Below are 23,842 nucleotides of genomic sequence, written 5' to 3' on the forward strand. Positions count from 1 at the left end.
GCAATTTTGATTTGCATATACTTTGTGCCCATTATGCAAAATGGAACTGAGCTATAGGATATAACAAGTTAAATGTGTCGTGTACTGCATACAGATGGCAAAAGCTTCTTTTACCGAATTACACTGCCCTCTATGGGTCTCTCCCTCTCTCTCTCTCTCTCTCTCTCTCTCTCTCTCTCACACACACACACACACACACACACGGTGCCTTTTTTTCTTCCTTTCTTTCTCTCTCCGATTGTCTTACCATCGCCATTACCCTTCAACTGTTCTGTTGCGTAAAATAAGCTAGAGAGAGGGCAGTGTGCGAGCAACATATTGTGCACGAAGCTCTTATTTTAAGTCATCTCATAAATATTCCACCCTGCCCCAAATTTACAATTGATCTGACGACAGTACAGCAACAGTGAGCCAATGGAAATCCAAGTTCCACTAGTTGAAAGTCTAGTTAAGATGGCAACACATCTCCAAAGACGGATTTATGGGAACCTCTTGCCAAAACAAAAATAAAACAAAAAAAATATGAAAACAGACAACACAGCATTGGAGGAACCAGAGATCAGCGAAGAAATCACATGTACATCCGGCAATATACAACGCGATACCAGCTGTACCACTCACAAGCGTCTCGGGGATGCGTACTTTGCGCGTCCGTTTCTGTGAAAAAAGGATAGACTGCCTTGCTTGTGGATACATTCCGTTTAAAATGGACACTGCACTGGTTGGATTGTGCCAGGGAATGGCAATGCACATCAAGAGAAATTCCTAAACTTGCGTTTTTCCTCTTTTCAGCCTGCTGACCGTCACGTTTCCAGCGAGAGTTTGTGATACCCAGGCTGATCACGAACCACTTCACGGATTATTATACAGTCGGGCTGAAGAGGGACCAGTGTCTTCAAGGTTATAGATTGGCCGTGCTAATTATGTTTTCGAATTTACCACGTTTAAGCGGGTAAGCAACATGGATTGTCTTCCAAAGCAAAGCAAGCAATCTCATACGAAGCCCCGTTTTCTTGCGGCTGGAGCTGTCCGTGGTGCTGAAACGCAGTTATCTCGCTGCCATTGAAACTGCCTCTTGAACACTTGTGCTGTTTTTTTGAAATATTCAGTTATGCATGCGTTACACAACTTCATATGTGCTTCACACGCTTCGGGCGTTAGATTTAAGAGCCTCAGTTATGAAGCATTACGCGTTGCTTTGGAAAGACCGGCTTGGGTGCGCGATGAATGAGCTGTTTTGTAATGGATCGGCTCAGTTATATTGTTGTTTACTTAATTATTGTTTATTTTATAAAATTGAAACCCTAGATAATTAACGTGACTAATATATACTTTAGATTTATGTGCTGTATCTGTGAATGTGAATGTGTGTGTGTGTGTGTGTGTGTGTGTGTGCGTGTCTTTGTGCGTCCAAGTGTGTGTTTATGTGGGAGAGAGGGGGGAGAACGAGAGAGGGAGTGAGAAAGAGAGAGAGGTTGATTAACATGAATACAAATGCTTCTAGACAATAAAAATGGTTTAATATAGTATTGTTTGCTCCCCATCAAGATGGAATCGGGCTATAATCGATGACGTCGCGTTTTGATTTTAATCAACTCGCGTCTTTGTCGCCTGAGGGACGAGCTATGACTGTCACATATAGCATCAAAGGGAGAAATTCAACATAGGCACCTTTGTGAAGCATAGATGTGTCGTGCACTCCGACGTTTAACTTTGATACTGGTTGAAAGTTGATAAAAACTGAAGTCGTCGGATATGTGGGGTGAGTACGGGAATATATACTGTATTCTTGATTTTTTTTTTTTATTATTATTTTTTTTTTTTGCATATGTGTATGTAAATGGTCTCTGTTTTGAGACAACATTTGTTTTTACTTGCGTGATATTTAAAGCGATTTGCTGAGTGATATTGATATGTAGATTTGCTCATCTGTCTCGTTCAACGGCAGATTTTCAAGTTGGAAACCATGGAGATTTGTTCAATGCATGCAACTGGCTTTACGTTTTGCCTCTTTGAGTTGAGATGCCGCCGGAGAGTATGTTGAAAATGCATTCCCACATTGCGCATTGGATAGTGTTTGTGCCAGTCGATGTTACTTTGAATTTCTATAAGGATCGATAACGTTTTCTCTTTTTTTCCCTCTTCGTTCTACCCTCTACAGTATGTCTTCATAAATGTGCCTGAGTGTCGTGATGAAAATAATGTGGTTGTGTTTGAAATATCATGAGCATTACATAATATACATGATGTATTGTATTGAATAAATCGATGCATTTGATATATATATATAGTTGATAGAGTTTGGTATGAGACTATTCTGATATTATTAAACACAGATAGCCTAACATTATATTAAATCCATTTATTATGTCTTGCATTTTCAAAGTTTATTCAAAAGAACAGTGCACATTGGTTATTAATATCAGCATCTGCTTTCAAATTAAGTAGGAACAGTTTGCTTTACATTAATTGGAAGGATCCTGTCATTTGTTTTTGAGATAATCTTGTGATTGTCCACCATGTAATATAGTTTGCATATGTAGATATTGCATGTTCATGTAACAGACATTCATCACATCTTTTCCTTTTCTAGATGACACCCCAAACTACAACTGCACTACCGTGAGCCGGGCCATTCCTGCACAAGAAAATGCATATCTGGATACTGAAAATAATATTGGTGGTTGCCACATCCCTGAGTCTGGTTGAGATGTATGACAATTATGGGGAGATCTGTAGGAATCTGTGCACTTGTGAGGAGAAGGAAGGCATTCTGACAGTCAGTTGTGAGAACAGGGGCATTGTGCGACTGTCGGAAATAAGCCCGGTGCAATTTTCTACGTACCATCTTTTACTGACAGGTAATTTGCTAAAAAGATTGTCTGTCAATGACTTCATCAACTATACTGGAGCTACCATTTTGCATTTAGGTAATAATGACATATCTGAGGTGGAGACTGGGGCGTTCAATGGACTCCAGGGATTAAAGAGATTACATTTGAACAATAACAAAATAGACATTCTTCGGGACGACACTTTCGCCGGACTCGAGAGCCTAGAATACCTGCAGATTGACTATAATTTTATTAGCGCTATTGAACCTAATGCTCTGAGCAGGCTTCATCAACTGACTGTGTTGATTCTCAATGACAATTTGTTGTCCTCTCTGCCCACGAACATTTTCCGAAATGTGCCCTTGACGCACCTGGATCTTAGGGGAAATCGCTTAAAAATGTTCCCTTACATCGGCCTTTTGGAGCATATGGACAAAGTAGTGGAATTACAGCTTGAGGAAAATCTGTGGAATTGCTCTTGCGAGCTCATTGCGCTTAAGGCTTGGCTGGAGAGCATCGCCTACACTGCTCTGGTGGGGGAGGTGGTTTGTGAGACTCCTTTCAGGCTCCATGGCAGGGATCTGGACGAGGTCTCAAAGCAGGAACTGTGTCCCAGAAGGGCCATATCAGAGTACGAGATGCGCCCACCTCCCCCGCTCAGCACCAGCAGCTATTTCCAGACCACACCGGCAGCTGTGACAGCATCAGCCACGTCTTCGGCCGTCCTGCGATCCTCATCTAGGCCGACCAAGGGCACCCGCCAATCCAGCAAAACCAAGTCCAAGCCCACATCTCGAATCCCAGCCAACCCCTACAACTACGGGCCCATCATTGCTTTTCAGACCAAATCTCCCGTGCCTTTGGACTGCCCCACCACCTGTACATGCAATCTGCAAATCTCTGACCTGGGGCTCAATGTCAACTGCCAGGAAAGGAAGATTGAAAACATATCAGATCTTAAGCCCAAGCCATACAATCCTAAAAAGATGTACCTCACGGGGAACTACATCCCCGTCGTACGTAGATCTGACTTCGTGGAGGCTGAGGGACTGGATTTATTGCACCTGGGAAACAATCGGATAGCACTCATACACGACAGAGCCTTTGGGGATTTAATTAACCTACGTAGGCTGTACTTAAATGGCAATTTGATTGACAGACTCACAGCAGATATGTTCTTTGGGCTAAAGAGTCTGCAGTACTTGTATTTAGAATATAATAAGATTCGAGAGATTGTGGGTGGCACCTTCCGCTTTGTGCCCAACCTTCAGCTACTTTTCCTCAATAACAATCTTTTAAAAACTTTGCCAGGAGGCATCTTCTCTAGTCTGTCTCTATCCCGCCTCAACCTTCGCAGCAACCAATTTCAAAACCTGCCTGTGAGTGGAGTTCTAGACCAGTTGAAAGCATTGGTTCAGATTGACCTGTTCGAGAACCCTTGGGATTGCACCTGCGATGCGGTTGGCATGAAGATCTGGTTGGAGCAGCTGAACACTGGAACGGTGGTGAACGACGTCAAATGCGTGACACCCAAGCGGGTTGCGGAGCAGGATATGCGGGTTGTCCCTTCTGAGCAGTTATGTCCAGATTACTCTGACGTCATCGTGTCCACCGTGGTTCCTTCCGAGGAGCCTTCAGCAGACCGGATCACCACCACTGAGACACCCCAGAGGTTTAACACCACTTCCAGTAATGTCCCTTTGTCTGTTCTGATTCTCAGCCTCCTTCTTGTTTTCATAATGTCCGTGTTTGTGGCAGCCGGCCTGTTTGTGGTGGTGATGAAGAGGCGTAAAAAGTCTCAGAGCGACCGTACCAGCACAAACAACTCGGACGTGAGCTCCTTCAACCTGCAGTACAATCTCTATAGTAATCGCTCTGTCCCCAAGGTCAAGGCCCCGGCGGGTCACGTCTATGAGTACATCCCCCATCCATTAGGTCACATGTGCAAAAACCCAATCTACAGGTCCCGGGAAGGGAACGCCGTGGAGGATTACCACGACCTGCACGAACTCAAGGTCACCTACAGGAGTAATGCTGATGAGGACCAGGAGGTCACCTTGAGGAGCCCCAATTACACGGTGAGCACCATCGAGCCTCGCGAGCAGCCGTCTCCTGTTCAGGATGCAGAACACTTCTTTAGAGGGATTCTGGAGCCGGATAAATCTCCATCGACTGCTGGCAGCAGGTTTGAATATAAGTACACTGGCCCTGTCCCGTACACATACCAACCAAACTTCGACGTGAGGCGCCAGTTCTTACATCCTGAAGGAATACGAGAGACTATGCTTTATGGTACAGCGCCAAGTACTGTCTTTGTGGAGCCCAATAGAAATGACTATTTGGAACTAAAGGCAAAACTTCAAATAGAGCCGGACTACCTCGAAGTTCTTGAGAAACAGACAACACAGAGCCAGTTTTAAACCTTGGTCTATCTATAAATGCAGTAGACGCATTTTTCCCCTTTTACTGACTCAAACTGGAGGGTGCCTTGGCACAATATAAACCAACTTAAAAAAAAAAAAAAAAAAAAAAAAATTCCAAAACCTTCAGTGGGGTGTGCCGAACTATGTTACTTTAATTTCAGAACCACATGGCATTACAGAAATAACTAAGAATGAAAATAAATAAATAGTGCTCGCTGAACTTGGATGAAAGCACGAGTTGTGATATAAAACTGGCGATGCAAAATCTATTTTTTTAAGTCGATGATTGAATACGCATAAATCTAAGTGTACAGATTAATCTCACCCAAATTCATTTTCAGGAATATAATCATACAACTATTGTGAATTTAAGGGGGTCGGGAGGGCTTTCACATACAAGATCAAAAGAGAGAGAGGAACAAAAAAAAAATACTTTCTGACATAAACACTATACAGCAGCGCATCCAATCGAGCAGGACAATTCCTCTGCTTTAGTCTGTAAGTAAGTACTGTATTTATTGGTATACTCTTTGCCATGTATTTTCAAAAAAAATTTCAATGCTCATCAATATTATGTGTGTCATGTCCCATGATTCTCTGTACGAACATTTTGTTTGTAGTTTCCGATCACTTACTGTAGCTTGCATTGTACAAGTGGCTTTTTTTGAGCAGTGGCACACCCCAATGTCGAAGAGAGACTTTGCATCATTTAACGATTTCAAAGGAAAAGTGTCTTTGTATGCTGTCTGCACTTTTTTGGAAGATGGAAGGCCATAGGGTCTTCCCAGCTAACATTAGAAGAAATATTATATATTAAAAATGAATATGTGTATTCATTCTTAATATGTATTTTTAATATGTTATATCAAAATTCATAAATAATAATTGAAGTAATAATTATGTTGTGTAATACTGATATTTTAATGTAACACCTATTTTTATACAAGCATTCGCAATTCTCTTTCCCTTATCGTTTTCATTGTTTTGATTGCTTTGCACTTATTGCACTATATTGACCAAAATATGTTTATGTCATCAATAAATATGATGTCCGGTTCTTATAGATCTTTGTTGGAAATTAAAACGAGCTTGATAACAGCTTTCGCCAGGTAACCAACAATCACAGGCTCATTGTGAGTTGACAGGAGTTAATTCAATAGCTCAGATCAATGCACCAAACTGATACTCGGTGAACCTATGTATCGGTTCTGCTCACAAACCCCTTATTCTTCAAGCAGGGGAGCAGAGCACACAATACTGTACTAAATAGGGTAAACTACTCTTAGGGTGTGGGAAAGAACAAGAAATCAATAAGAGCTTTTCTGCCGTAATAAGCTATTATTACGAACAGGTGAAATTATAGCATTCTTGCATGACCCAAGTGATAAAGCAACGTATATATGCAAGCAGAAGACTTTAAAATGAGGGTTTGCATCGATCAATCTCAAACTCGTTTTGGAGATTGCTAGTTGTTTAGAAGCTCTTGGATCGATGGATTTTTCCAGTGCTACTTTGATCTTTAAAGGGGCTTTAAAAGTACTTCCCCATTTGCCCTATATTCCACGACGGACTAAAATATTGGTACAGCTGTATCTGCCGGTGGATTTTAAATTGCTGTGTCAAGTGTTGAGAGGAAGCGAGGAGGCAAGCTGACCTGGCCCTCTACTCAATGATAAAGAGGTCTGCTTTGTACCCAGTGCCTCACTAGGCTCAAGGGTCCTATTCCACTTTGAGCATGATGTGGATCTTTTTATAGCTGCGGAAAATGAAGGTTGCATCTGAGGATGAGGGGCTTGAATAATTTGGGTAACCTGACAACTTGTCTTTATAAGCTGAAGAGGGTGAGTCGCAACTTTGTAAAGCCACAAAGGGGCTATTATGAGAGGACCGACCTTGACATACTGTTACACACCGATGTGCTGCTGAGGGATGTTAATGTAATTAATAATGTGCAAGGGCTGATTGTCAGGTGACTGTGCATTTTTTTTTTTTTTTTTTTTTTTTCATGCCTAACCGTTTAAACTTATTTTGTGTTACTTGTTTTCTGTCATTTTTGATCGATGAAAATCTGGATTAACAGACATAAATAAAATGTTGTGCATTGAATCACAAAATCATAATTGGAGTCTTCAGGATCAGTCTCCTGGGTTCACGCTCTACAGCAAGGAAAAATCATTTGCATCCATCTGCGTCAAGGATATCTGCATGGCAAGGTCAAATGCCAGGGGTGTCTTTCTTCTACGGTTTTGGGGGGAAAAAACCCGCAGCTGTTGCTGTGGCATGTTTAGGATGCATTCCAAAACTGTGCAATATGGTACTGAATGTTTCCAGCCCCATCACCAAAATTATGTCCATTTTAACGTTTGCCCGTTCCTCGTACCATTAGCTGATATTGTTTTTGGCTTCCGAGCTAATGTGCACTCTGAACCGAAGGATGTTTTGAACAGCGAGGGCTGCATTACCGGTTTGGTGGCACAAAAGTAAGACAAAAAACATAAATTGCATACTTCCAAATCCACAAATCTCAAATGATGCCTCTTAATCGGCATGATGGGCTTTGGGAGGGGCCGTCAGGGGATGCTACGATGTTTAATTTCCCCACTGATTATTTCACTTATCTCATTTTAGGGGGGTGTCACTGCAGCAGAGAGGACCTGGGAGGGAGATGGCATGCGATTGACAACATTTGCAATTGAGTTCAAGGAGGTTTGGCTAATTGAGAAGGCAGCGATGATATCTGACAGGCACCAATGAGTCTGTTGATTAGTTTAATCATGGTATTTAATGGAACTCCTTGAGCCGTGGGGAAACGTTAAAGTGCGTTGATTTTGCAGGTTGGGAGTCATTTTAAGCCTCTGTAACAATACTAGTTTGCCGGCTGGCCTGGAGATGTTCAAAGTCTTGTTTGCTATTTATTGCTAATTTGTTTACACAACTATTCGTATGGGTTTTCTGAATGATTTAGTTATTTATTTGTGCATGTCTTTATCAATTTATATTGTTATGCAATTTTTTGGCCTCTCCACAGGTCTTATTATTATACTCTAATTATTATTATTTAATAATTATTATCTCTAAGTGCCATTTGAAATTTTCTTCTAGATTGCTTCTAAAATGATAATTTGTATCAAGCTTGTATATTTAAGTTCAGTAATTTCACTTAAATGACAATTCATAGGTAATTTTATTTGCCATTTAAGTGAAATTACTGAACTTAAATATACAAGCTTGATAAAAAAAAAAAGATCATTTTAGAGAGAAAATGTCAGATGGCACTTAGAGGCTTTTGCATCTGAACTCTTCATTTATTTATTTAGTTATTTTTTCCAGTAGTATTATGTACTTATTATAGTAATTGCAATAACTGGATAATAACTAGGTACTAACCCTGAATCTACCTCTAAACCTAACCTGAACCTGTGTAGTTACCTTATATCACCCACTACTTTTTTTTTTAGTTAAGTACACATAAGTGCATGTGCTGTAAAATAAAGTGCAACCATTTATCCCCCTACTTTTTTAATTGTATGAACTTTAATATTATTCAAGATGTGCTTATTTCCATCCTCCAGCATGTAGGACATGCTATGTAATGGAAATATATTGCTTTACTTGCTCAAGCTATGCCAAGAGCTAATGGAGATAATTACGCATTGAATGGTTTAGGGGTTTGTACCTGCCTGTGTTTATCCTTAAAATCAAGTGTTTAGTGGTATCCAGTCGATTTGGACAGTGGGCAAGGCCTAATCCTAGAAGCAAATAAAGTGGTTTATAAAGCTAAAGCATTCAGATTGCATGCTTCATCCATTCAAACGAATAAAGCGCGCTGCTCGTAGCCAAGTTCTTGGATGCTGTGAGAAACACAGTTAGGCGTGTTTATGGGCTGGTAAGTGCCAGCGGTTGTCATAGCAACTAGACACCTGTTGGTTACTGGCTAATCCAAGGGAAATTACCATAAACATGGCCAACTGTGCTTCATACGACTGCATTCGTGTACCTCAAATGACAACCAAAAAGGCTTCATCTTCCCAGATTGTTGTGGAAAATTGTTTTAATTAGTATATTTTTGGTAAATTAGCAGCTTTAAACTGGTAGAGAAATAAGCATAACAAAGAGACACCAAAAGGCCCCTCTGCAGGAGCTGCAGGCTGTTTTATGTGCGAAAACACGACTGATTTGTTTTTGTCTCAACTCCCTTTAGGTTTCATTGGGCTAAACTAACAACTGAAGTTAGAAAGGAAACCTGACGTTGACGTCAGCGCCGTGATGCTGTTCTCATTTCACCAGGGCTAAATATAATTTAATGTAGGCCAGCGCGAGTTTGGGGATTTCTGTTTCACCTAAAACTTCTGGATGAGCATTTGCCCATTGGCAATGTTTTCTTTCGTAAAACTCGCTGTGATTACTTGTCCACATCTTTCTGTCAAGGGAAAAAGAGAAAGACACAAAACTACTTCCTGAAATGAATGCAAATGTGTAATTCTGTTAAAAGTATCCCACAAACCATTGACTATTCTCAAGTGTTTTCTCACGAGCGTATCTTTTGCTGTTTTTTATCCATTACTCCATTACTTAATATGACATTTTATCAGCTTATTTGAATAATTCAACGTTATTTACTGTTTTCTGCAAAATCTTCGCCTGTATACGTGATCTCATTAGTATTTGTGTTATATCGCCTGTATATGTATGTGTGTGTGTATATATATATATATATATATATATATATATATATATATATATATATATACAGTACTGTGCAAAAGGCATGTTAATACCCCTTTTTTTTGGGGGGGGGGGGGATATTAACATGCCTAAGACTTTTGCACAGTACTGTATATATATATATATATATAACAGCAATGACCCAGCTGCCAAAAATGTGTATGTTTTTCATACTCATTTTTATTTAAATCAGTTGTGTTGATTTTATGATACATAATCTTGAAACATGCAGCAAGCACCTACTGTAATTCTTCATATTCCTATGCAATGAATACATTAGCATGTGCTTTTTTTATAGTATAAAACTTATATATAATATATATATATATATATATATATATATATATATATATATATATATATATATATATATATATAATTTCAGATGCAAAAGCCTCTAAGTGCCATCTGAAATTTTCTTCTACAATGGTAATTTTTATCAATGACAATTACCTATTAATTGTCATTTAAGGGAGATTACTGAACTTAAATATACAAGCTTGATAAAACTTGATAAAACTAAAAACTTAATTGTATTTATTTAACACTACAAAATGTTCTCGTACACTTTGCTCAAATGCATATGAAAAATACAAATGAGACCACTCTCATATTGTCAGCGATAACCTTATGTTTTTATGTGTCTAACGATCCTGGAGTAATTTAAAATATTTTTTGTTGTATTTTCCTTATCAGCACCGGTGCCTGTGACACCCTGATGGGTTGTGTGTCGGTTTAGACTTCATGCTGTATTTATTACAACTGTTTTTATTTGTTTGTTCACAAAACTGCACCTAGAAATATAAGCAGCCATGGTAAACCTGTCGTTTGATAAATGGCAAGCGTTGCATTACCGACTCCCTGCATCCCAGCCCTTGTGATGTCTGGCCAAAAAAAAAAAATCTAAAATAATACAACAGGTTGATGTATCACTCCTTGAGCGTTTCAAGCCATTTGACAACAGCCCTTACATCATAGTCACACAACAGCCAAAGTCACATTGGGTGAACTTGCCTGGTAATAATATGTAAGCAAGTTTTCTGATGCCAGTGTATATTGTTGATTGCTGAACTTATATCTGCTATTTATAGCAGATGGTGCATGCATCACTCAGGTCTTGAGTCGATTCCCAGGGAACACACATACTAATAAAACGTTAACCTTAAATGCACTTTAAGTCACTTTGAAGAAAAGCTCCCAATGCATGACTGTAAATGTAAAAAGACTGGAAGGATCCGACTGCATTGTCCCATTCAATTAGTATATGATCAGCGATTGAGGGCAGCTGGAGTGCAAACAACTGGGTCATTCCTCCCATGCTGTACATTTCCATGCCCTACAGTATATGTTGAACAAAAAAAACAAAACAAAAAAAAAAAAACGTTGAAAGAAAATAACAATTTTAAAAGATGGAAATCATATCAGTTGATTTTGTCACAATATCACAATTTAATAAACATGCTTGGTATTGTGAAATGTTGCCAATGTTGTTATGTTTGTCATGTTCCTGCACACTTCTAAAATCAAAACCTGCTTATTAAGAAAAAAAAAATTTTCCCCTTTAAACAAAATGTTGCAAACAAAATCAGAATGCTTTATTTTAATCGTTAGTTAATTTAGTAAAAGCAGCACACAATTTACAGTTCAATAAATATTAGCAATAATTCTGATGATTTGTGGTATTAGTTGTGTGTCACTCTAATACTTGACATCACAACACACTTTTACATGTATATTTTTTTAAATGTTTAAAGTTATAGGGTTGAAATGGCACTGCATAACAGCAATGACCCAGCTGCCAAAAATGTGTATGTTTTTCATACTCGTTTTTATTTAAATCAGTTGTGTTGATTTTATGATACATAATCTTGAAACATGCAGCAAGCGCCTACTGTAATTCTTCATATTCCTATGCAGTGAATACATTAGCATGTGCTTTTTTTATATAGTTTTTTTGTTTTGTTTTGTTTTTTTCATTTATGTCAAGATAGTGTACTTTTGGAAGTGGAAGATTGATGCATTGTCTTTTCTGGAGGATTATGGGTTGTACTTTGTCTAAAAATTGCTTCTGGCTTCAATTTCATATTCAGCACAGACGTGTTCAGTTACACACACTGCTATGTGCACGTATCATGCTGGATTGAAACATAATCTCCATACACAACAAGGTGATTTCATGCATGACTCATGCCCATTATGGAGATTGTTTTCTATGGCAGTTACAGAGCTGATGTTTTTGGCTATACAGTAGTTATTTCTTCCTCCTTTCTTTTGCAATGTTTATAAAGAAAGGTATGCTTCATTTCTATGTTTTAGCTCTGTTTGTTGTATAATACATCCTGTATGATTTTGTTCTTTCGGTCGTTTTGTCCTGCCCTGGTTTCGCTGTCGCTAGCAGAAAGCACAGCAGTGAGTTTCATGTCGATCCAAATTGAGGCTCTCAAAAAGAAACAGGGTGCATGAGATAACATGTCTAATGAAGTGCTGGTGAAGAGACGCTGTAATTTCCGGCTCATGTGAGACTGATTTTGTCTAAATGAAGATATTGCAGGAAAGACAAAGGAAAAGATATATCATCGATAAATATGTTTGGCTTGTTTTGAGCTTGTGCAAACGGAAACGGAAATAAGTTATTCCATCCCTGCCTCCCCTTTGCACACTCAGAAAAAAAAAAAAAAAAAAAAAAAAAACCAAACAGATAATGTCATGTACGTTTCCATTAAGTTTCCACACATTTACCTCTAGCACAATTTAAAACTCAGGTAAAATGCCTGTGAAAAATCAGTACGGGAAATTCCTTTAATATTAATGCAGTACATCGTGTCCTATTTTTACAGACTTTTTTCGTGTGAATTGGTGCAGTTATCTGTAGACCTCCTTTTACTGCTCACAATCCTGTAATGCATTTCAGCGATGTGCTTTTCTTATGTTCAACGGGAAAATCAGATTGCTTCAATTCATGAGCCTTCCTATTATTCTGTTGCTGTTGTGTTTCCTCACATAGATGCAATACTACTACTAGTATTACTCTTTTACAGAAACTATTTGTCAATATATGTACGTTACATGCTGCACTGTGTCTATCAGTTTAGATAGATAGATAGATAGATAGATAGATAGATAGATAGATAGATAGATAGATAGATAGATATTAATACATGCTTTAGAATTAATTTTCATTGTTATGCTATCTAATGAAAGATTATTGTGAAGTGTTACCAAAAAGACCTAAAATGCTTGATCAGTGCTGCTAATGTCGTCTGTTACCATAAATGCTGCACACAATGTGCTATAAAATGTTTGCTTTCAATCTTTCTGCAGCTTTTAATTTGAACTGCGCTGATTTTAAAATTCATGAGCAATTACCTTGAACTAATGATTTAAATTTCCTCTAGGAACACCCAGGTGAAGGAATATTGAATTAGTAAATTAGTAGTAAAAAAAAAAAAGGGGTCTCTATATTTGATAAATTCAGCATCAAGTCGGAATCATACTATTCATTTGTACAAGATGCTTTAATAAAAGTGTTGACTACCAGCACTAGAGCACAAGCACACATTAGATGAGCTTTTCAATCATGCATGCTCATAAGCATTACTTTTCAAAAATGGCACCACATGTATGCTGGGTAAATGAACAGCTCTTTACAATCCTCACAAGATGTTTTCAGAAGGTTCTCAGGTTCGTATACTGTCTTCTTAATGGCCTTCTGGGAATGTGGAGCAACGGAAATGTATAATTATACTCATTTAGAGTGTCTCTGATCCCCAGGCCTTCTCTGAAGCCCGACAATCATGTTTTTTCCCCTTCTTGAACCTCAGTACGCTAAGCACTAAAGTCCTTCCTCTGCTTGTCTGTCAACATGGATGCTTCGCAGACGCCTCAGCCTAATCCTGCCAATCACAGATACAGCTCTGAACTCACCCTGTTTAGCTGAGCGCAGGCTCGCATCCGCTCAAATCGTGCCGTCAGCTTCTGGGACTTAGGAAGGCCTTCAGATCGAGTTTAAAGGACATCGAGCACCAGCCTTCCCCAAATAATTTGCTTTTCCTCCAATCCGTGACCAACTTCCCCTGCTAAAATCCAAATACTTCTGGCAGAAATCTGAATTGTCATTTTTCACTCATGTTGTTCCATACCTCTGTTTATTTTTAGTTCAGAACGTCTGCAAAAAAAATCTGTTAATAGTTTTACATATATTTGGGGTCAGTAAGAAACATTTTCTTTACTAAAGGTGCCCTAGAGAATGTGTTGAAATAATATTTTAATTTTGTCTCTAATATCTACATAGAGGTTATGGCTTATTTAAGGGCATTTCAAATGTCCAGATATGGTTTTACAGGTCCATTTTCAACCCTAGAAATTGGCCCTAGAATGAAATGGTCTGTTTTTACCTTATTTGGAAGGGTCATGAATAGTAATGAGGAGTTCTGCTCTGATTGGCTGTTTCACTGCGGGCTCATAACAGTAGCTCAGAGTGACAGCAAAAAGGTCCCTGATGTCCAGCGTGACAATGGAGAGATTAGGCGTTCAACCGTACATCAGAGTCCTGCACGGGTCCGATTTTGTAAATCCGCACCCGCCCGTACCTGCAGTGCTTCAAACCGCATCCGACCCGTTTTCCGACAGCAGCACTAATTGAAATCCGCACCCGACCCGCTTAAAATAGAACCGACACCCGACCCGCACCCGAAATAAAATAAGTTTAGCCAATCACATTATAGACACAATTACAAAAATGTTTATTGCCAGGTCATACAGAAGTTATTACATGACAATTAACACAAGGACAACTTCAGCCGAAGCTGTCAAAAGGCCGGTACATGAAGAACATGGCTAACGTTACCACAAAACTGAGTAGCCTTATCACATTTTACCAATCGAACAGACGCGGCTACAACACTATATCTGCCACACAATTTCGTCTAACCTACATCTGACAATTTTGGGTTCAAACACGCCCTGCACACCACACATACTTAACAGTGTTAAATTTGAAAAATACTGTTGATAGAAGGCTTGGTTTGTTACCACAGTTATCTGTGTGCTTCCTCGGCGATGAAGTTCCACATTTGCAGCTATCCAACACGAAAATGCATACAGCAAATAAGCCTTTCACAATATTTTCTTCAGATAACTCCAAATGTCTCCCACACACATGCATCCATCTCGACGACTGCAAGCAGATCGCGCGCGCGGTTATGATGAATTTTTAAAAGTGAAAGTAGCCTAGGTAACGTTAGATCTTATTATCTAACGTTTATGTTATTTTATGAAATTTGAAAGTTACGTTTATGAAATTATGTTATTTTGAACTTTCTATTAATCAAAGAATGTAGGGAAAAAATGCATCACAGTTTCCACAAAGGTATTGAGCAACAAAAACTTTGACCGTCTTCAACATTGATGATAATCAGAAATGTTTCATGAGCAGCAAATCAGCAAATTAGAATGATTTCTGAAGGATCATGTGACACTGAAGACTGGAGTAATGATGCTGAAAATTCAGCTTTGATCACAGGAATAAATTACATTTTAAAATACATTCAAATAGAAAACAGTTATTTTGAACTGTAATGATATTTCACAATATGTTACTATTTTGATCTCTGTACTTTTGATGAAATAATTGCAGCCGTGTGAGCATAGACTTCTTTAAAAACAACACATGCGATTTTAGAGCTAAGATGCAATGATCACTCAGAGTTGTTCGCCCTTTGTGTTCAGTGGAAAATATAACAGCCTACTTGTTTGGAACGAAACGAAGGTGAATAAATAATGGAAAATAACTATATATTTTTTAGGAGAACTAACCTAATTACACGTACATCGTGGTTGATTGCAGAAGCAAGGTCACAGGTTTGCAGACAGATATAGCTCTATGGCCTGTTTTTCGTGGCATCGCTTGCATAATTCTTAGTCAATCTGTGTCGGTCCCCCACGTATCTATGTTCCCAACTGCGAGAACATTACGTAACTGTCACTCCTTGCTGCAGGAGTAATTATAGATACTTTGAGATTTTGGAAACAGTAATAGCCCTTGTTTTAATTTGAATGAGAAGTTTGAATTTTGCAAAGCTCATTCATAGCAACTGTTTTATGTAACAGATCAAAGATGAGTTGTGTCGTGATCGTCCTTGTCCTCTCAGGATTTTTTTTGTTTTTTTTTGTTCTGTTTGCTTTTATGAAGGTTTGTTTCTTTTCTGTATTATCTTGGAATGTTTTGTTTCAGTCGAAGGCGTTCAACGTGTGCGTTCAAGCTGTGATCTTTGCAAAAACCTTTATTGCTGGGGTTATTGCTGTCGGACAAAATTTATAACAATTTATAAACCACTGGACTCCACAGTAAGCATATTTGATTAGTACTTGATTAGGCATCACATATGTTGTAAAGACCCAGTGAAAGCAATATGATTCAGGTATCGTAGGTGCTCTTCAACAAGTTTATTTATTCATCATGACATCCATACAGCTTTAAAATTCCTTATAAAGCCAAACGCACTGTGATAAACTGAAGACTTGAGTCTATTCTCGTGTTGACTGGTACATTCTTTGGGCATGTTTACACGACAACGATGCACTAAAAACTGAAATGTTTTTCCTTTGCGTTTTTCACGTACAGATGACAACGATCCCCATTAACACGGATCCGCAAGAACAAGTAAAAAAGCTCTATTCTGCTGTCAGGCCAGTAGGTGGCGATGTCACATTGTAAGCAAAATCTATTCGCCTATAGACTTTCACTGAACACATAATGCGCTTGCGCAAGATGTCAACATTTTCTCTAATTCGTGTTTTTTGTAGTTTACACAGAGACGATAACGGTATAATTTTCAAAAACTTGCAACTTGAAACCCGTTTTCAAAAGTTTGCGTTTCCAGGCCCCCAAAATGCCGTTGTCGCTTAAATCAACGGCCAAAACGCATACAAAAATTTAGGTTTTAGTTGAAAAGGGTGTCGTGTAAACGGCCCCTCTGTGTCAACCAGAGAATTCACTAAATAGTTGCCCAGTATTCCCGGATAACCAGGCATATATCCAGACATGATAAAGTCAAGCAAACTTTAAAGTTGTATGAAAGCAACTTCATGACCAAAAAAAAAACAGTCGAGGCCAAAGTTGATGCTGATTAGACAGTGAAGGATAAGAGAATGAACAAGAAGAAAGAAGAAAGAGGATTAGAGAGTCAGGGCATTAAAGGTACTTTCACGTGATCCATCAAGGGTCCAGGCAGACAGTGTTTGTTATAGCCACGGTCATTATTCCAACTCTACAGCACTTCACAGGCAGAACAAAGCTTAGCATCAATCCCCGAGGGCTTCCTGGTCGAGGCGAGGAATGATTCATACTTGTTTTTGGTCCATTTAATTACCCTGCTTCTTACTGAAGGTCTTTGCACTTCCTTTTTGCACTACAGAATGTACATTCAAGCATGACCGATGGATCTCGTTTGCCACTAACTGTTGCTGTTCACATGAGCATCAGGATGTGCTTTTGATTTATTTCACCAACTTTTTTATTTATTATGCAACCCTTGCTCATTGGTAAAAGGCGCCTCCAACTACATTTTTGCAAAACTCCAAACACCTACCTATACATGAAAATTACTTCAGTAAGAAATTGACTGTAGATGAACTGAAGATTATTTTGAAACAGTACCTCACACATCGGGTAACAAGGGTGAAGAAAAAATCCACTATGCTATTTAAAATTGTATTTTGACAATTTAGTTTAATAATTGATTAACCGATAACAGACAAAGCAGAAACCCGGGAAAAGAGATTTATCTGCAAGGTAAAACATTTCTATGACTCATGTACTGGCAAATTAATATTTGCATATTTATTTGCCCAAATTTTAATTGAAGACATGTCATAATAGAAACACTGCAAAATAAAATGTAACGGTTTTACTCAATTAACCTGTAGGTTTTAATGAAATCGAAGATGTCTGAAATGTACATCTCATTCATGGCAATATTAAATAATAATCCCACTCATTTCAATAAGTATTGCATTTAGATGGGTCTTTCATCTGACTCCATGTGACGGGCGCGTAGCCTACCTCACATATTTGGCCTCTACCATGATTTAAATTGGTTATTTTGAAGTTTAATTTAATATGGTTTTGTTACTTTATTTAAATCCCCTTATTATAAGAAAAACACAGGACAAGTTAAAAGTTTACTTCTTACATTCCTCTTTACTGTTTAACTCTGAGTCCTAGATTTCTCTGGTCAATGGAGTGAACGGCCACATTCCATGTTTCAGAAAAGGGAGAGGGAGAGGGAGAGGGAAAGGGAGAGGCGGGGATTGAGCCTCCAAACTGTTACAGAGGAAATGTACCATCATGATCTGATTTGGAGGGGTATCATTTATTTTATTTCATTCAGTTTATCTTTTTGTTTTGTTTGTTGGATTAGTTTTGTATATTGTGCTTTGTTAGTTATGATAAAGTGTATATTTTTGTTGTAAATATTATCGTTGTTTGGGAATTATTTCGGGAAAGTATTCTGATATTTATCTTTATTTTTTTGTTTTGGTTGAAGCTAAATAACTATATCTAGCAGTGGTGAAAATATCAGAGTTAGTCAGTGCTGTTCAGCCATAATAACATCATGATCTGATGACCTTAGTGTTTGTTTGTTTTTCTTGGGGAGATTTATTGATTATGCCTGTTTAATATTGTTAGTTTCATTTAACTTCCATCTTTTTGTATGGACTTTGTTTGGAAATGACTTCTGTTGCATCTGTTCCTGTATAATATATATATATATATATATATATATATATATATATATATATATATTTTTTTTTTTTTTTGTTGTTGTTGTTGTTGTTGTTGTTGTTGTTAGAAGAAATAAACCTTCTTCTCATTTGTTCATTACCTGTCCTGGCCACAACCACAGACCACAAATCTAAAACCATTGATATGCATGTCCACAAATCTTTTATTAACAAATAGACACATGAAACGTTGATATTCAACATAATACAATGTCATAGATCACTATTTTCCAAATATACAAAATTAGTAATTTACAAAAATCTCACAAATGTTGATATTCAGATGAAATAAAAAAAAAAAAAAAAAAAAAAAACAGTTTATCCATTCATCAAAAGTTCTGAGATGAGATTCTGTGCCATCTATGGTCATCTTCCCCATCTATGGTCATCTTCCCCCATGTTGCTCTACTATGTTATGACCTCAAAACACTTTTACCATATTGCATGATTTGTGCACTACTAGATTTTGACATTTGTACCACATAATCAGCTCCACGTCTATGGATTTTCTGATGTAGTAAACTTGTTTGCCAGCTCACCTGGTGCAGCGTGTGTTGAGTGTTCGGGTACGAATTCCGTGAAACACGAGTCGCGATCAAAAACCTTATAGAAGCTGGCTAAAATGGCATGGTTGATTCAGCAAATGAATTTTATCTCATGACTGATTTTGTTAAAACTACCGGTTAGGTGTTATGTTATTTTCAAACGTGATAGAGCATTAACCTTTTAGGTTTTATTTCTGCACTTCCACGATACCTATAACAACCAACATAATAAAACATTGTCAGATTTACGTTCATCTGATCTGTATAAAACTGAACGCGCTTTTGCCATAATTCACCGGACACTTCACTTTGAAAAAGTCACTAATTATGCAAGAAGCAATGTAATATACTTTTGCAGAAATTTCGCTACTGGAAATTTTTTTTTATGAGCCTGGGTTGTTCATACAATGCTTTTGTAATGCATGTAGTAAATAATGTACCAGTATGCTGTCTAAATTGAGAAATATTCAGATTTGTGTTAAGGTGAGCACCCAATAAATCTTCTAAAGATTAAAAAAGCATACTGACTCTCTATTGCAAACAAAAAATTTTAATCTTAGGAGAATCCATCTGGTGCAACATTTGGTCAACCAGCCTTCTCCTTAAATGAGCAGCTTTCCCCAAGGAAAGAAAAATCACAAAAGAGATATTCTTTGATATCTCAATTGTTTCTTCAATTGTGTGGAGAGCCTAAAAAGAACAATTCTGATTCTCAATATTTTCCCCAGATAAAAAATAAAATAAAAATCACACATCTTGGTTGGTTTAGATAAAATGAAAACTCAGAGATTCAAGTATATATATATATATATATATATATAAATCTGCTGCAATCCACATTAATTTTATAGCTCTACACTATATGCAAATAAAATCATTTGTGTTTCTATTGTTTATTTTAGGAGAACATATAGGGAGGAGGCATGAAAGAGATCTAACTCATCTGAGCTATGAAAACGTGTAATTTTCCTCCTGGTTGTATTTGATGTCTTTGATTTGAAGAAGATATGGTTTAGTCATGTAGCAATTATCGCATAAGCCAGGAACACGAGACTGTAGTTTATCTGCTGCTGAAAATGAACGCACATTCATCTGATGGCGGCCACTCTCAGTAAAGCCGGTGGGACGGCTAGCCAGCCTGCTAATGGATTGAAATTCCACATCCAGCTATTCCAACTAAAGCAAATGGCGCTCACGGAGGCCAGGGCTTGGCAGGCGGTGTTGTGTGGCGTAAACAAAAAAGTGACTGACTAATGATCCTTCCCTGTCAAACGGCCATCACTCGCTCTCAAAGGAATGATTGATTGTATCCTTTCCGGTGACTGATGTTGACAGCAGTAGAATCATAAAAATGAGTCGAGATGCTTTACTAAACGAGCATGATAAATGAAGGCGTCCAGAGCATTTGCCACCATGTGATTACCCTTATGATAATTTTCCAAAAAACAACTTGGAATTGGAATTTGGCATCATGTTTGATATATAAATACAACTGATTTGATTTATTGGTTGATTTAACTGCACATTTGGGGTAAACAAACCAAACCCTTTATCACAAATTGGGTAAAATGCATCTTCTCAAATAGAATGAACAAACCATGCCACAGTTGTACAGATAATTTGACCAAATGTGATTTACTGAAACTGCATAAGAATGGATTGGTCACACTTTTAAGTTTAGGGTCCAATATCAACTAACTATTAAATAGTTAGTTCTCCCAAAAAAATGAAAATTTTGTCAGTAATTACTTACTGTCGTTAAAATAGTCCAAGTGACGACAGTGGATCATCCTTAAGTTTAGCAAGCGACGAGAATACTTTTTGAGAATACTTTTTGTTACTATTGATATGAAACAAAGTCTCAGATTTTAAATTACGTCAATTTTCTCACGAAATTCAAAAACATAAATACTGTTTTGTCGCTGTGGCGTGAGATCGCTCTGGCGCAGCTCGGCTCAAGAGAAGCACATGACCTTCTCTTCCACCTTAATAATACCAGTTACAAATAAACATGAATGAGCATCTGAAAGTGTGTTAAAAGATAGAGTACAACTTATCGAAATAAGATTCATGTCACATGGAATCGCTCAATCAGTGTTTCAGCCGTGGAAAGATGTCGGTAAAACAGCTTGTAAACAATGTCATGTAATGTCACATTTACCTCAGAAAAACCATATCCAGTGACCATAAACTAGTCAGCTAGAAAAATTAAATCTAGAGAGGAGCATTTTGCTAAATATATGCACCATATTACATATTCGTAATCATTTTTAATGTTCTTCAATATTTAATGCATGTTTGAATAAATCTGGCAAGTTTTTTTATGACAGCCACCATTTAAATGTTTATATTTCATATAACTTAATTATTATAAATAAATAAAAATTAGTAATTTAAGTGTTTGTATACAAATCAGTTCATTTTTACCTTCAATATTATAGTAAGCTAATGAAGCCTAGTAGGCTCGCTGACTGAAATTTGTGTCAATATCCAGCCATACTTACCAATGCAGCAAAATGAATGGCCTCCCTTTCACACTTTCCCATCAAATGATCGTGAGCGTCATCTTCTCAGTTCTCGCGCATGCGTCATGTTGCTCTCGTGAACTCACTCAGAGGCCCACACGGAAGAAAATCAATAGTTGAATAAAGTCGTTCTTTTTGTTTGTTTTTTGCGCAAAAAAAAGTATTCTCGTCGCTTGATAAACTTGTACACTTGAATTATTTTAACAATGTTTTTACTAACTTTTCTGGACCGGCAGAATGAAAATGCCTAAAAGGAGTGATCCAGCTCTCAGATTTCATCAAAAATATCTTAATTTGTGTTCTGAAGATGAACAAAAGTTGGAACAACACAAGGGTGAGTAATTACTGACAGAACTTTCATTTTAGGGTGAACTAACACTTTAACTAAGACTTTTCTTCAAAAAACTCCTAATTATTAATATTTAGTAAGGTTGTTGTTAAGTTTATGTATTGGATAGGATTATGGGATGCAGAGTAAGACTTTAATGTGTGCTTTATAAACACTAATAAACAGCCAAATATCCTTGTAAAATGCCAATAAGCAACTAGAATTTGACCCTAAACTAAAGTGTAACCAATGGATTTTTAGCAGATTTGATTTATGTATAAATTTAACCATGTGCGAACAACGACATTTGTCTTGCAGTTGTTTATTTGTGTTATTTATATCGATGTAGCAATTCAAGCAACCATATTTGCATGTTATGCATCTTGTCCTAATGTAACACCTACAAACCTTAGTAGATATGAACTCCAATCATGATTCAGAAATAACCTTTTCCATTACAGTGCAACGGGACTGAATGGATTAAAGCCGAATGAGTTACTCGGATTGTTTGCCAATTGTTTGAAATGCATGAGTCATGCCGTGATATTCATTCATCTATCACCTCGCTTGTTTATATGCTACAGGTACGCATATAACTTCTTTCCATTTTCGAGAGAAAATTGTTCGTATCTGAATTCATATTGTACTACATGTAAAGCAAAATAATGCTCTTTTACAAAAATAAACATCTCTTGTTTATGCTGTCAGGGCGGATGACAAGCGAAACACAACATTCTGGCAGGTTTAAAGGATGAGCTCAGTGGGAAGAGCATGTACCACTCATGTTCTGAGCTTAATGTCACCATGGACAAAAGAACTCCCTTAGAGGCTCCTACCTATTCAACAGAGCTTGCCAGGAAATACAGCAATATTACAGAATCAAATCGCAAGCCAATTTGGTAATTTCTGTTCTGCATTGCCTTATGAACCTTTTAAAAAATGAAGCAAAATGATAGGTCGATATGTGTATAGTGTTTCATGTGATTGTATTAAACAGGATGGAATGTTCTGATCAGTTTGCTGTTGGTTTCCCTTCCAGAAATGTGATGTCACTTCCTGGAGGATGATGTCATTAAGCCCAATTTATACTTCTGCGTCGAACTCACGCTGTAGCTAGCCTATACGTCGCAGGCTGTGCGTACCCTTCGGCGTACCCTGACGTGCACCTCTTCAAAAATGTAACAATGGGTCAAGTCTACGCGGACCCCAAGCGCTGTGATTGGTCTGCTAGAACCGCTCCCTCAGGTTTCACATGCTCCCTCTGCATGTGTAATTGCGCGTCAACGTTAAGTATAAATGAAAACCAACGTGTTGCCTACAATGACGCAAGAGTATAAATCAGCCTTTAAAGGGACAGTTCATCCAAAAATGAAAATTCTCTCATGATCCCATCCCTGATGTATATGACTTTATTTCTTAAGATAAACACAAATGGAGATCATACTCTGTGAGACATTCTAATGCAAAAAAAACTTGCAGACTAACAGATCAACCTAATATTTTTGCAGGTTTGTAAACAATTATATTCTGAAGACATTACAGCAGTGAAATCAAGGCCTGTTTGCCCTGTTCCACTGAAAAAAGCATTGATGCTTTTTTTTTCAAGAAAGGCAGAACAGATCATTTTCTGAGAAGGCAGGTGATGACAAAGCTTTCAATGGTAATTCATTCATCATCT

At 37.7% G+C, this 23,842-nt stretch overlaps 1 protein-coding gene across 4 annotated transcripts; it reads left to right on the forward strand.

The window, feature by feature from the left end:
- The first annotated feature begins 242 nt into the window (after positions 1-242).
- Positions 243-7,363, forward strand: slitrk5 (SLIT and NTRK like family member 5). 4 transcript variants are annotated; one of them, XM_084101366.1, is made up of 3 exons: positions 243-952; positions 1,549-1,762; positions 2,594-7,363. In XM_084101366.1, the coding sequence occupies exon 3, from the start codon at positions 2,651-2,653 to the stop codon at positions 5,252-5,254; it is 2,604 nt and encodes an 867-aa protein (XP_083957492.1). In that variant the 5' UTR covers positions 243-952; positions 1,549-1,762; positions 2,594-2,650; the 3' UTR covers positions 5,255-7,363. The 4 variants fall into 4 exon arrangements, with proteins under 4 accessions (XP_083957492.1, XP_083957491.1, XP_083957490.1 ...); XM_084101365.1 differs by lacking the exon at positions 1,549-1,762; XM_084101364.1 differs by lacking the exon at positions 243-952 and having other exon boundaries at positions 1,456-1,762.
- Positions 7,364-23,842: the final 16,479 nt, after the last annotated feature.

Source organism: Abramis brama, assembly GCF_963993115.1.
Source record: "Abramis brama genome assembly, chromosome: 2".
Classification (NCBI taxonomy): Eukaryota; Metazoa; Chordata; class Actinopteri; order Cypriniformes; family Leuciscidae; genus Abramis; species Abramis brama.